The 14537-nt window shown below is 44.3% G+C and overlaps 2 protein-coding genes across 5 annotated transcripts; one reads left to right on the top strand and one right to left on the bottom strand.

Moving 5' to 3' along the window:
- Positions 1-562: 562 nt before the first annotated feature.
- spata2l (spermatogenesis associated 2-like) lies at positions 563-4903 on the bottom strand. Of its 4 annotated transcripts, none has more exons than XM_086302115.1 (4): positions 4683-4903; positions 3166-3515; positions 2790-3083; positions 563-2501 (listed from the first exon to the last, which is right to left on the bottom strand). In XM_086302115.1, the coding sequence occupies exons 2-4, from the start codon at positions 3511-3513 to the stop codon at positions 1605-1607; spliced, it is 1539 nt and encodes a 512-aa protein (XP_086158241.1). In that variant the 5' UTR covers positions 3514-3515; positions 4683-4903; the 3' UTR covers positions 563-1604. The 4 variants fall into 4 exon arrangements, with proteins under 4 accessions (XP_086158241.1, XP_086158243.1, XP_086158242.1 ...); XM_086302117.1 differs by lacking the exon at positions 4683-4903 and adding an exon at positions 4210-4668; XM_086302116.1 differs by lacking the exon at positions 4683-4903 and adding an exon at positions 4215-4668.
- Positions 4904-5951: 1048 nt separating this feature from the next.
- LOC147326746 (peroxisomal trans-2-enoyl-CoA reductase) lies at positions 5952-13819 on the top strand. The gene is made up of 6 exons (XM_086302114.1): positions 5952-6146; positions 7299-7406; positions 9360-9499; positions 9629-9725; positions 10318-10442; positions 11324-13819. Exons 1-6 carry the CDS (start codon positions 6062-6064, stop codon positions 11498-11500), a joined length of 732 nt encoding a protein of 243 aa, XP_086158240.1. The 5' UTR covers positions 5952-6061; the 3' UTR covers positions 11501-13819.
- The last annotated feature ends 718 nt before the right edge of the window (positions 13820-14537 follow it).

The raw sequence follows: 14537 nt of genomic DNA, 5'->3' as shown, positions 1-14537 counted from the left end.
AGAAAGCCTGACTGTGTTCAACTTCATTCTCAGGCATTTAAAAATTTAAAAGTAAATGTGGGTAAATGCCAGAAGTTCCTCTAATGGCCACTGGGGGCCGGTTCCAAAAACGAGTCGATCCATGATGTCATCTGCTGTTAAAGCAGCGGCACCAATGTGAGAGCACTGTAACATCATGACATCAACACCACTGGACAATCCTGGCTGCTGTAGATGAGTTAGCAAAATATAATATCAGAAAAAATGATCCTAAAAAACATTACAACTATATCTATAGTTTATTTAAGTGTGCTGTGAAGACATTTGGGAGTGCTTGAGCACCTGAAAAAGGACGAAGCAGCACCAAGCTCTGGCTACTGTGATCTTTGTCCAAATATGAACATTTTTGGTTCCAAAAAACCCCAATAACAAATAGATATAATATCACTTTGAACCACGAGATGATGCAAAGTCCAATCTGCCCTCAGTCATCATGAGATATTCTAACATTAGTAACTATGTGCTAACGCAGCATCTGTCACAGTACAACAGCAGGAATGGTTATAAAAAAAACAGACTCGGATTAGTTACAAGACGTCTTTAAAGATAGCAACACAAATTCATTTCAAACAGAAGTAAACATAACGCTCAGTGAATTACTGCAGGAAAAGTTTCTGGTAGAAGGCTGACCGGGTGGTTACAAAAGGTTTTTACAGAAAGAAGTGTTATCCTTTTATTTTTGCACCGTGTATGAATATCACACAGACGCATGACCGCCGCCGAGGTCGGCGCTGCCGTGCCGTGCAGCTACATTTCTGGGAAGGGTGCATGTCAGGCTACATTGCAGCATTAGCAGAGTACAATGCAGTTTGACAAATCATTTGGTGTAAACAAATGTTTGTCCTAAACGTGGAAAGACTCCCTTAAAGTGTTCCTGAGATGTTGCATTAAGGCGACAGTGGAAAAGCTAGGAAAACAAAGCTTCCAGCTGCCACTGACATTTCAGAAAATGTGCTTTAGACAACAGTGAAGTCACCTTAAAGGCAAAAACAAGCAGATTTCAGCACTCGGCCAAATGATTACTCGAGAAAATAATTTCATAGTTACAACAAACGTTAGTTTCAGCTGTTTTTACCTTTCACAGCAAATTACAACAAAAGAAAAGAAAAAAAATGAGGAAAGCCACATAACCTGCCAAAAAGTAATATTTGAAAACTTCTCTAATACAGAAAAATGAAGGTTCTTAGTGTTAGTTATGAAGCAATTACATTTTAAATGCTGTGACTGATTTTATATTAAATCATACCCACCACACCACGGTGATCACGCCAATTCATCCCATGTTACACATGTTTACCACACATACACTTTAATGGCACATTGACCCTTTTACTGCAGTCTGCTGCAGGACACAAACATAAAACACTTGCTTTTGCGTCATGAGTTACCGCAAAGCGACCTGCGAGCGCAAAACCACACCACACAGAGGCTGTTACATGCAAATATCAAATAAATGGCACAATGGCAGAACTTCAAGGCAGCGTTTTCAGTTCCAGTACGCAGATTTAAGTCACTGTAACTTTTGCTAAATGCATCTCGTAAGTGCAAAGCTTTTCAGACCTTTATCACACAGATGTTGACTGGTCAAATGTTTGGCCGCAGCTGCATGCAAGCGGATTTCTGAACCAACAGCCACTACAATATTCGTTTCCACAGTATCTGCACAGGACCAGAGGCTTTCTGGAGCACCACTTTTTACAGGAGGAGCACTTTCCCAGATGTGTGCTGTGATGGAGTGACTGGCAGGATTTCGCCATGTTGCAGGATTTCAAGTGGAAGACTCTGCACTTGTGGCACAGGATGTGAGGGTCTGGATTGTTGAGATCGCAGCATTCGTGGTAGGCGATGGCAGGAGGGAGTGCAATTATTGATGCGGGGTCTTCACTCAGAGGTAAGGAGCTCACTGCTGCACTGCTGCCAGTGAGAGTGGGTGATCTGAGGCCTCCACTCTGCATTTTCTTCACTTGTTTCACGTTGTGGAGATTCTTTCTGCAAATCTTAAGGACTGCACAGGTCTCATCGTGCAGGGTTTTGCATTCAGAGCAGTAAGAACAAGAATCTGAGTTCTGGACGCACCTGCAGAGGTTGTGGTCGCCATCCTCGCTCTTCAGAGCCTCGATTGGATCTACCTGCAGACTTTGAGGCTCAGAGTTTGTTTCACCCAGCCTCGTAGCACCAGGGGAACGCCAGCTTGGCCTCTTGCTGTCCGCGGAGTTTCTGCCGGTGAGCGGCTCTCGCGGTGGGAATGATGCTGTTGTTCCGTTGCTGTGTGTTTTGACAGTGGTGGGTGATACGTTGTCCGCTGTCATCCAGATGAATGAGCAGGGACTCTCTTCCTTGTTGACAACCATCTGCGGGTCCCCTTCATTAACCGGATCGGTGTACAGATCCACGTCTCCATCGGGCTGCTCCATTAGGGCCTCGCCAACCTCCAGCATCTTCTTGGTGTTCTCCACAGCAACCTGTAGGGAGGTATAAGTAATAAAGTCAATTAAGGCATTTCATATCCTACTGTTGCATTTATTAGCAGGAAGAAAGAAATCATACAATTGACACTTTTCTTTGCTAAACATTTTGCCTCACAGTACACCCTCCTGGACCAAACATAGTACGACAAAGCAAGATTAGTGGGTTAGTGAGGAACGTTTTCTATGATTTTAAAGGGTGGAAGTTAAAAACAGCTTGCTTGAGGCAGACAATGAAGCGATTGGCTGCACCAAGGCAAAGATCTCAGCATCAGCGTCACATACCTGCAGGCCGTTTCCTCGCTGCCTCTCCATCACTGCGCTCAGCTCCCACTGGGTGTCACCGCAGTGCTTCCCCAGCGCTGTTGTAAGAAAGTGGCACTCGCAGCGGGCCAGGAAGAAGGCGCAAGACAAACAAAGGAGGGTATCCAAAGAGGTGGAGTTCACTCTGTGCGTCTGGAGATGGAGCTGCTCAGATGATGACGCGCTGAGCTCGTAGCCCAACAGGTTGAACAGGTTCTCGATCTGAGCCGTCGACAGCACCGGGGTGATGTAGTGCGTGAACGTGCCGGAGTACATCTGGGACACAAAATGTGAAACTTTAAAATCACATTTGATTATTTTAACTGAACACATGAACTTTTTTCTCCTTCTGGCCCACCTGGATTACAGTGTACTCCTTCCTCCAGGGACCCAGGTACAGGTTCAAGGCTGCTTGCTCCAGCACCTCAAAGGCTTTGGCCAGGCCTTGCAGGCCTCCTCTGGTTCCAACTTGTCTGCTCCATCCTGCTGCTGTGACTGCCTTGAGCGACTCCTCCATCACCCTCAGTGGATCCACACCCAGGCAGTGGATCTCCTGAGCATTTCCCTCCTTCATAAGTCCCTCCACCTTTCTCCACAGCTCCTCATCTCTGCACGGCAGGCTCGAGCCCTGTTCCACGATTTGGCGCTCCAAACTGCGATCGTAGGCGCCCGTGAGATCTACGTCTCTCTTCCGGGAGAAGCTCATCTCTTTCATCCATTTATAAGAGAGAGAGACAAAAATAAACCAAGATGATCCTAATAACTGAGTCACACCTTTTTTTTTCTTATTGCTGTGCATCAACCTAACAGTGCCCACTGGCAACGGATGTCACTGAGGGAGTGTCCTATGAATTGAATTCCACCTCATTTCACTCCAATGGGATTGACTATATTTCTCTGTTCTGTTAGTAACTATTCAATAAAGAGTTACAGTGTGACTAAAGTTAAACACACACACACACACACACACACACACACACACACACACACACACACACACGTGTTTTCCAGGATCCTGCTATGTCTGCAGCACATGCTGACGTAACTGTGGCCACTGGAAATATAAAACATTTCGACCTTTAGCCTCATTAAATAGCACACTCTGTATCAGCTGCGACTCGCTTTGAGCACATGTTAATAACGAAAGTGAAACTTTGCCATAAGTGAAAATAAGTTGACTCACTTTGTTTTTTTTACATCTACCAAACTTTAACGTGTTTTCAGGGAACATCTGGGAACTTCAAGCTCATCAACGAGAAAAACGAGAACCTTTTTTTTTTTAACAGCCCCACTTAGCATTAGCTTAGCCGCGTCTACTACGTTAGTTACCCAAGAGAACTTACGGGTCGGACAGTGAACGCACCCCCCGCCCGCACATTGTAAACCGGCTTGTTTTCCTTACTTTACCCAGTTTGCGGTGAAGTGGCGCAGGGAAGCTTGGTACCGAGCTGTTCTTCAGTTCGGCCGATATATAATCCGTCGACGAAAGCGAAATCAACTTTTATCAACCTTCCAGTGTGATGTCAGGCTCAGTCTGTGTGGGAAAATACCCAGGAAGTGCGAGGAAGCGGCTGAACCTCCCCAAGGAAGATGTACATTTTTCATATTAAGAAGACATCTATGTCGTTTTGAAAACACGCCGAATTACACGTACGCTCCCGATAAACTTGTAAACGTAACGATTTAAGTTTTAAAATGTGTGTTTTTAAGCCAAAGCGCGAGGCAATAGAAAACCGGTATAATTTGTAGGAAAACTCGGACTGAGAGAACATGAAGGTATGTTCGTAGGTATGCGAAGCTAACGTAACGCAGCGGGCTACAGGTGGGCGAGTCTGGCTTTGTTCGATATAAAACGTGTCTGACACACAGACTCACCTGTTCCTGGCACGTAATCAGCTGTTTTGGCGAGTCCGGCCACACGACAATCTGCTCGATTATCTGGGTAACGTAAACATTGTCACGTGGCACGGGATTTCCAGTTTATACAGGGTGTGTTTGGCAGTTGTTCCTGGATGTGCCGTTAGGTGGGTGGAAACAATGGAACAATTGCTTTAAATTAAAAGAAAAGTGATGTAAAAACGGGCTGAAATACAGAAAAGGTGGAAACAGGAAGAAGCTGCAAAGTGTGCTACCGAATAAATCGATTAAATCAACAGTTTTCTTGCGTGTAGTTTCAGCCACTAGATGGCAGCATTTCACCTGCTGCGGCAGCCTCACCTCTGCATGAACCACTGACACGGCACACGCAGACACACAAACACACGTCTTCCTGTCTTTGTGAGGACGTTTACTGACATGATCACAGGTGAGCAGCTAGTTTAAACTCTTTAGCAGAGTTTTTCTGGTGCGATGGGAACATATCCATACATTATACAAATAAACTGTAAAAGTATTTGTTCTGTGGTTGTTTTTAGGGCGGATTTAATGTGTTTCTGTTTATATCTAGTTCTGAGCAATAGATTTGTGAGAAAAGTATAAATGTATTGCACTAACGAAATATAATTCCTGATAATATACCACAAGTTCATTACCCAAAGTGACAAGAGGTCACAGAATGTCCCAATCAAGGCTGTAAATTCTCTGTCAAAATCTTGTAACACTTTCGGGGTTTTGTTTGTTTTGAGCCCATTTGATGCAGAGTTCAGATTAACATAGACTGTATATAACAGATGGATGTAACCATAATCTCTGGTTTACAGAAACCTTTTAGTGAAGCCTTGAGATGAATGCTTTTGCTGCTCCCATCTTAGTTTGCCACAATCTGACATCACACACGGGGCAGACCTGACTGCACACTCATAAAGCGGTGTACTTATGAATGAACAGCCAGGCCCATAATGGAGCACATGCTGCTTTACCACCTTTCTAGATCATTGTGTGCAATATTATGTTGAACTCAGTAGTAACTTAAACTGGTCATCGAGCCAATAAACTGACTGCCTGAATTAATGGTCACAGATCTGAATTTATCCTCACCCCTGAAAGGTGCCCTCACGCTCAGTACATGTTCCCACTTCCCACATTTAAATCTCTCCACCGGTCCTTTCAAATTTAGCCGTGCCGGGATACACATACACACGGAGACAGAGTATGGGCGTGGCTTCAGTGACCCCGTAGACAAGGGCGGAGCCGTGATCCTTTAAAGCATCCCGGTCCGGCCAGGATGCTCTGCACAAGCCAGCAGCTTCACTTCGCATCGACAGAGTCATCCTCCACCCTCCATCCTCCAGCAGGTCTGTGCAGCTACAGTCGGCATGTCGAACTCGGACAGGGTTGTGTTAGCTCTCGGAGGAGCGGGAAAAGTGGGCTCCGGGATCGTTAAAGGACTGCTGGATAAAGGTAAGCTTCTCTGTAGCTCGAAGGACATTTGGCAGGGAAAATAAACTGAGTGAAATAGAGGAGGACAAATCTTTGGGACATCTATGCGTTTTTACGCGCAGGTGTCTTTCCCCTGGGCTTTTACGCGTGAGGAACTCCATCATTATAAACCGCACTGTAAACACTTTATGGGGATTTTTGTGCGGTATGGCCACTTTTAATAAATACAGTTATTACTTATTTATACTTTATACTTATTATTGTTTTATTGTGTCTGAATTGTTAGACAATTAAATAATGACTCGCCATAAGTCATCCGCCCGCGTGCGTAAAACACTGTATTGGGCTTTCTATGCCACGCTCTACACCGACAGGTCCGCTTATCACATTTTTATGAGGGTAAAAATAAATTTGAGCGCGCAATGTGACAACTGATCGACCAAAAATCCCCTTCCACTCTCATAAAACTAAACTGCAACACAAATGATCTATAGTTGATAATAAAATGTTGGATTAATAATCATAGACGTGTCAAAAACAACAGGCTGTTCAGCCTACTGTACAGGCTCCTTTAATCTTCCTTTAATCAAGACTTAGGGGGAGTTACCAAAATGACACAATGGAGTTCTCATAATAATGCTTCATTGTCAATAAAAGCATGTCCCATCAGGAAATCTTTGGAACAGTAAAGACAGAATAAACATTCTCAGGCAGTTGTGTGTGTGTGTCATTGTGTGTGTCATTGTACAGTTTGGCTTTGTCATATCTGGGATTGCTGTGTGGGTGGTTTTATCAGCACAGTCTCATAAAATCATATCGAAATTGATCTGAACTCCTATCATCATCATCTTAAACTAAATTACAGTTTATGGCGAGAGTTAAAAGAGCATAATTTCAGTTCAGCTTCATCCCTGTTTGGATTCTGTTGTGTTCTTAAAGCTGAAATCTGTTGTGGGCATTTACCGTTCTGTGCCTCCAGGAAGGAAGAAGCTGAGATGAGAGTTTATTGGTTGCATGCTCACAGCTTCTTTGTTTGAACTGAGCAGTAAGTTACTGTCGACATCCCGGTCAGATTTCACTTTCTGATGACCTTGACAGAAGCAGCACAACAACACAGGTTCACTCCATCCTACTGTCTCTGTATTAAAGGTCTCTGTGTGTTTGTTTGTCAAGGTTTTAAAGTTGCAGTGATCTCCAGGGACAGCAGCCGCCTGGAGAAACTCCGATCGTTTGTCTCTCCCAACACAAAGGATAACCTCACCACTATAGTGGGAAATGTGGGTAAGTCAGGTTACTTATCCTGCCCGTCTCTGCTCTGAGGATTGTTTGCACTTGTCCACAGCCCTTATCGCATAATTACTGATTCCCCCCCGGCAAACACTTTAAATACAAATCCAAACTGTGCAAAAGAGAGCCTGCAAAGTATGGGAGTGGCAACATACTGCACCAGAGCTGCACTAAATCTGTAGAAACCCTCACATGTAGTGCAGCAGTGAACTTAATGTTGCAGGGAAACCGTTCTCAGGTGGATACAAGCACCATAACTGGCTCATTTACTCTTTTATCAGAAAGCCGGTTAGAGATCTGAAAATGAAGGACTGATTTTCTGTTTTGGTTGTTTTTATTTCCAAGATGGTCACCAACTCTGATGAGAAAATCTCATTTTACCATCATTCTTAGTATCAGGTTGTTTGTGTGTATGAGCTATCTTTAGAAAATACTCAAAAACCTCTTTGCGCCATTTTTTAACAGTGAGCTCAGGAATAAGGGTGTAGAGGCAGTACTTATGTTTCAGCCACATCACCTGAATGAACTCCTGGCACTCCTCCTGGCACTCCTCATTACTAACTTTCTGTGGGGCCATAGGTGAGAGTTAGAGCTGATCATCTACTCATCAGAAGGTGGGTGGTTCAATCCTGGCTTTTCCAGTCTGCATGTTCAGCTTGGACTAAAGCCCAGATTGCCAAATTGGCACATTCCACTGTTTGCTCAGTAATGGAGGGCAGACAGCGTCTTGTGCAAGTTCACACTCCGCAAGTTAGAGTTTGGTTCATGCAGGTTAAAGCGAAGCTGCGTGAACCGAATTCATCATTTAGAAGTCTGAACTTTACAGGTAAAAAAGCAAAGCTTCAGGAACATTCACCATAGTTGTTCATGTGCACTCTCTGGTAATGAGTTCTTGTTATCATCACACACTCTCAGGTCAGGTATTTCCTATGACTCCAGTGTGACCCTTCAAATTTGTGCCAAGTGGAGCTGATGTTGTAAATTCTTATTTCAGACTCGGGTCGTCCAGCTTGCAAGTAAATGTAAAAGAGTCTGCACTCGTTCACTCACACAGTCTCCAACTGCTCATAGAGCAGTAATGGTGCAAAGCCTGTGAGCTAGTTCAGGCAGGCAACCTCAGGCACACCAACACGCCTGCCTCTCCTCACGTCCAACACCAAACACACCCTCTCTGTTTGGCGGCCAATTTAAGCTGCAGAATTTTCCATCTGAGCCTCTGACATGTCAGTGCTGCCCTGCATCACCGCCTGCTGGTTCGTCCCCTCGTATTTGTACTGAATAATCAGCTTAGAGACATGACACCAAACTCTAACTAGAACATTTCAAACTGCTGTAATTGCACAGTGGTAGTGAGAGGGGGGGATTAAACCCAACCGACCTCCTGTCTCAGAAGTCTGTGGGCTTGTATTCAAGTACAAATCCTCCACCGTACAATGTGATAAAGTTCCCATTTCTTCGGTCATCATTTGTCTGCATCTTAGCGACTGTCTCAGAAATGATTTACTGACCTGATAACTGCTTGTTTGGGTTTAGCAAAAGACTGCACCTTGGGGTAACGAACATCAGCGACGTCCACCTCTGCTGTAACCTATCAAGTGTGCGTCCTGTGCAAAAAGGAACGTTAATGGTGATTTGTTATTTTCAGATTTAGTCAAATTATTGTTTTCAGCTGCTGATTTATTAGGTGGAGGTGCAAAAAAAAATCCTGTATTTTTTCCAGTATGGAAAGGGCTTACACCCCATAAACACACCAAACATTATTAAGAAAACTTCAGTGATAGTTGAGATGACATCACAGCAGCAGGTGAGGAAGGTGTTTATCTTCTACTGCGATGTTTTGTTATTCCCCAGTAGGGCTGAAGTTCTATATCGATGCCGATCTCAGTGATTCATTAGAGAAAACAAGTTTGCCTGTCCTCTCCTGAAGTCCAGCGTCTCTGTGTTCAGGCTCAGAGGAGGAAGCCGAGCAGGCGAAGCAGGCCCTGCTGAAGGAGGTGGGGAAAGTCACCGACATAGTTTCCTCTCTGGGCTTCAGCTGGTGGCAGGGAGGACCCCCACACACCCAGTCCCTGAAAGATCTACACTGGGTCAGTACACACACACTTTCCAATATACTTATTTAATTTCTTCTCCCTCACTTTAAACTCATGCAGCATGTAAACACTTGCAGGAGTCATTGGGTTGCTGTGATGTTTTCTTTCCTGTGAAATCTGCAGGTAATTGAGACGTTGCTTTTCAGCACATTTGTGTCATGGAAGGCCTTCTACCCCCTGGTGAGGGACGACTCCAACTGTACCTATACGTTCATCACAGGTGAGGCATCGCAGACAGCACCCTCCGTCGCCACGACGTCCACATTACAGAGAAACGCAGTCGTATTGCTGATGTCGCCTATGTCCTGTAGTGAAGACGTGTGTTTGCTCAGTGGGATGAGGCGGTGTGTGTGTGGCGCAGTGCTACTTTGCCTTTGTTCTGCCTCTCTCTAGTAGTACTGAGGTAGCATCTGCCAGACCTCAGGGCGACGTTGCTGAGCTCTGCTTCACCGATGCTTCTTCTCTCTCTCTGTGACTTTGCTCAGAAGTGATTGGGTAGCATGGAGACTGTTTGTGGTTAGTGGTAGCTGGATGGTATTACCATCTTTGGAACGATAGATTCAGATTCAAATTTACCAAAAGGATGAGAGAAGTTTTTAGTCTGGCTGAGCTGTTTGGTTTTCTCTCTTTATTCTCTCTGTCCACTTGGGGTCAGCAAAACAGCTGCCATGTTATTTTACTCACTGCATGTTCTCCGACTCTGACAGACTGCGTCCGTGGGTGTGCCCTGCCTCTCGTGCAGGGTCACCTGCGATAGCTGCTCGCCTTGCATTCCTGGTGTGTTTATGTAGTGTTTTGCTGCTTTGCCACAGGAGGAGCAGGAGAGAAGCTGCTGATGCCTGGTACAGGCTTCCTCACAGTGGGCGCTGCCAGCACCCTGGCTTTCTGCCATGTCCTCCGTGAGGAGTACCCCGAGGTGCCCTGCAAACTCAACCAGGTGAGATATTAATGGGATTGCACAGCAGGGCCTCAGATAAACTGCACAGAGTCGGCTAACATGACTCATGACCCTTTAGACCTGACCAAAAGAAGTCAGCTCACAGCTCAATTCACATGCCTGCCTCCACAATCATCTACGTATGTAATTCTCTCTGCTTTCTAGTGTTCACACGCACAACCCTGAATTTCTTTGGCATTTGCTCACTCGGGGGAAATCTGTAATACTGACACCACTTTACCACCCATGCAGATTCAGTTCTTCCTCGATGCCTTTGTGAGAACCAGCTCACATTTCAACACATCCACATTACATAACCTTATTCTGTAATCTTGCATGACAGAAGTTAATCAGGCATTTTATCTAAATAGTGCATGTGCATATTTCTGCCTTTGTGCAAACATGCATATTTAGTCAGGAATATGCAAAAAGCTTCGTGAACTTGGCTGATAGAAAAACAACTTTGATGAAATCAGCCCTTATTAATCAAAACTTTACCTGATCTCCTGTATAAGATCAGATCAAACTAGATGAACTGCTCGTCTCTACCTCCACGATGTCTCTGAACCTGATGCATCAGATGTTTTCGTACATCTCAGAAATCGCCTTTGGAAACTGTTGAGAAGTGGACAGGGACTTGTGAGTTGTGAGATGATTGGATGAGCCATTTCACAGCTAAAACTTGATCTTACTACCAGTGCTTCCTCACAGGACGCTGACTAATCTCCCCACAGCTTTAACTCAGAGGTTGAAACCTGTTTTATGAGGACAGGAGGAGCCAAAGCTCGAAGCACAAACCCCGACATAAGTAGACGACCTGCTCTACATCCTACAGTCATCCCTCTATTGCATTCAGCCCCTCTCCTCTTCTCTTCTGACAGGTGAAGATTAACACAGGTGTAGCCACTCCTGATCACATGGCGCCCGGCTTCCTCAATCATCTGGACCTGGGCGAGGCTGTTGCCGCCCTGATCGAAAGACGAAACACTGCCCACAACGTTTTCACCATCAACTGCCCTGCAGACTTAAAGAGCGTCCTTCTGGAGAGGAACCTTTAGACTCCAAAAAAAAGACCCCACCTTCCTCCAGCCTCACCTGGACAGGATCGCACTGCTTCTTCTCCTGCACTTTCCAGAAATAGTCTCCTTTGATTTCCTGTCATACAACTCTGAAACCTTGCTAGGCGTTGCATATTTTCCTGCCTGTTCTCACATCGTTAGCAAGTTTTCTCTCAGCATGTGCTTTTTATAGGATATGTAAGAAAACCAACGCCTTCTCCCTATTATCTGTTTCTGTGTGTTGTTACATAGTCTGTTCTGCCATCAACAGAAGACGTGACACACAGCTCCTTCTGCTAAATATTTTTGGTATAAGTAGACGTCTTAAGGCCAAATAATCAGACAGAGCAGGTAAAGAATGACTTCACATTGATAACGACTGTAGCCAAGTTAGCCAAGATCGCAACAACTGGTCCAAAATGTAAATATATCTACAGACAGAGACTGTACTGAGTGGAAGTTTTGACCACTACGAGTTTAACAGAATAATGTTTTAATAAGCTAGCTCTACAGCAGCATGCAGGTGGCTGTTACTACCAACAACGCCCCAATGTCCAAACATAGCTCTTAGGAAATCGACGCAAACATGCAAATAGCACAAGACAAAAATCTTCTTTGTCTCCAACGAGGTCGCCGGGCCTCAAAGAAGCACTAAATGTAACTGTGTTTCCATGGCAACACCTCCCGGTACAGTTAAAAAGCTTCAGCTGTGGATGTATCTTGACAGACTTTTATGGAAGCCCGTTTCCGCCACTGAATAAAAACAAAAAAGCTAGTATCCATAACAAGGAAATGACGTCATTCACGTAGATTACTGATTGGCAGCGCTAACTCGAAATTTCGAGTTGCTTTTCTCAAAATTTTGAGTTAATAAATCGAAATTTCGAGTTAATATGTCGAAATTTCGAGAAAATAACTCGAAATTTTGAGTTATGGATCCTTTTTTTTTTTTTTTTTTAGTGGCGGAAACGGGCTTCCATAGACTTTAGGAGTTCTGTATGCTTGAAATTTATCATCCACGACTAAAGAGAACGTGTTGCTACATGATCCCAGTGGTGGCGTTAAAAGTTTACCATCGCTGCATCCACTTTCTCCCTCTCGCTTCTCTGAGAGCTTCAGTGTTTCCCGCTGGTGTAATCGCACTTCACTCTGTGAAGTTTCTGCATTTGTTTTAAAGGAGTGAGAGAAAGTTACATCACATCTTTTTTCCACCTCTGTAAATCATTTCAGAAGCTTTTAGATCATCGAGGAGACGCTTTGTTTGCAGCGTGCTTCAAATGAGCGAGTTCATACAACATGTCAGACTGTTGGTTTTGGAAAGCTCAGATACAGTCAGATGATCCATCCAAGTATAGCAGCTAAACTGGATGAAAATTGCAACATTTGCCTGGTTACAGATTCAGCAGCTTGAGCAATTTCAGCCTCTTTGTAGCGCAAAAATAACGTTTTACAAACACAAATAAACAAGATATAGACAATACTGCTGACCCTGTGTACTTTGTTTTCAGGTGTATCACTGCTCAGAGGCGTGGCGTTCCCTAGAAAACTTCCCTCAGCACTGGTTAGCATTGTGGCTTGTAGGATGTTCTGCTTATCCAAACTCTCCGGTTCACCCCATAGTCCAAAGACATGTACAGCAAGTTTTAGTTATTGTAAACTGCTGTAGGTGTGACCTGTGGTTGCCTCTTACTCACTGTTAGTCATTATATGGAGCTCAGGGTGTACCCACCTCCTGTCCAGCATCAGCTGGGACAGGTTAAAGCCTCCCATGAACCAAATCATCGTAGACGGAAGATAGAAGACCTGAACAGACTTCTTGGGGAATATCATGAATAGTTTCTGACACTTTCTGTTGGTTACAATTGGTATTTTCTTTGAACCCTGACTTGGGTAAAATCAGTAAAGTAAAACAAACCAGTTTTAAGCCTGGGGTTGGACTCATCAACGATGATGAGTTTAGACCTTTAAGGCAGCATTTTTCACATTTGTCCACCATGATCGGTGAGATGGCATCACACCCATCTGGTTTATTCGTTTTAACTGGCTCGAAATCACAAATGTTTGTGTCCAAAAACCTCTCATTTAGATTTGTCAGTGCAAAACTTAAAAAACAAAAGTAACTTCCTGTGTCCAGTGTCTTTCTTATTCTCCCCTCTTACTCTTAACTCTCATCTAATTGTCAACACCATTAACAAAACTGCCAGAGACAAAAAAATGAGCAGAAAAGAATATTTTTTCATTTTAATTTACAGACACAGAATATCAACCAAAAGTTTTGTTCATGTCACTCAGTTCGATAAAGAAAACCTGTCTTAGTACTTGTTGGAAAAACCATTGTTGGAAAGCGCAGTGTTTGTTTCTTGTAGTGGGGGCAGGTCGGTTCACATCTCAGGAGGGAGTTTGGTGCTTTACAGAAACTCTAAATCCTTCAGGTTTCTTGGCTGCTGCTTGGCGACTCAACTTTTCAGCTTCTTCCACAGATGTGTGAAAGGATAGATGTCTGGAGACTGGTTAGTCCACTCCATGACCCTAATGTGCTTCATGCCAGAACACCCATCCATGACCATCTTCAGTGTCCTGGCTGAGGGATGGAGGTTCCACGGTGGTGGGAAGGTGGGAATGGAAGATTCTGTGCAAAGGTGTGCTTTCTACATCTAACAAGTTGAGATCAGGAGAATCTGTAACTGATTTCCACACGAACACACTCTGTGGGAGCCAGAACCGTGGCATGATCTGAAAGCATGAAAACCTTTATGTAATGTGCTTTTCAGCATTTTGGGTCGAGATTCTGCCTCCGTCCATTAAAATGAAACTACCATAACATTTAGAGACTGTTCATGTCTTTTGTAAGTGAGCAAACTGAAGTATGCAAATACTTCAAAGCATTTGAGTTGATGCTAGGGTGGGGCGGCCAGGACATATTTACATCAGGCCTAGCGTGACTCTCTGTCCCGTTCACAAGCACCGGCTCGACCCCCTGTGGCCCCTTTATCTGCCAGCCATTATTCCAGACAGTGTGTCCCTTAAATAAACAGCG

The sequence above is a fragment of the Aulonocara sp. 'chitande type north' Nkhata Bay genome, linkage group LG7 (genome assembly GCF_057382095.1).
Source record: "Aulonocara sp. 'chitande type north' Nkhata Bay isolate Kocher_YH1m ecotype deep benthic linkage group LG7, A_spYH_male_GT1.1, whole genome shotgun sequence".
Taxonomy (NCBI): Eukaryota; Metazoa; Chordata; class Actinopteri; order Cichliformes; family Cichlidae; genus Aulonocara; species Aulonocara sp. 'chitande type north' Nkhata Bay.
The sequence above is the reverse complement of the archived record's forward strand: the minus strand, read 5'-3'. Positions and strand labels throughout refer to the sequence as shown.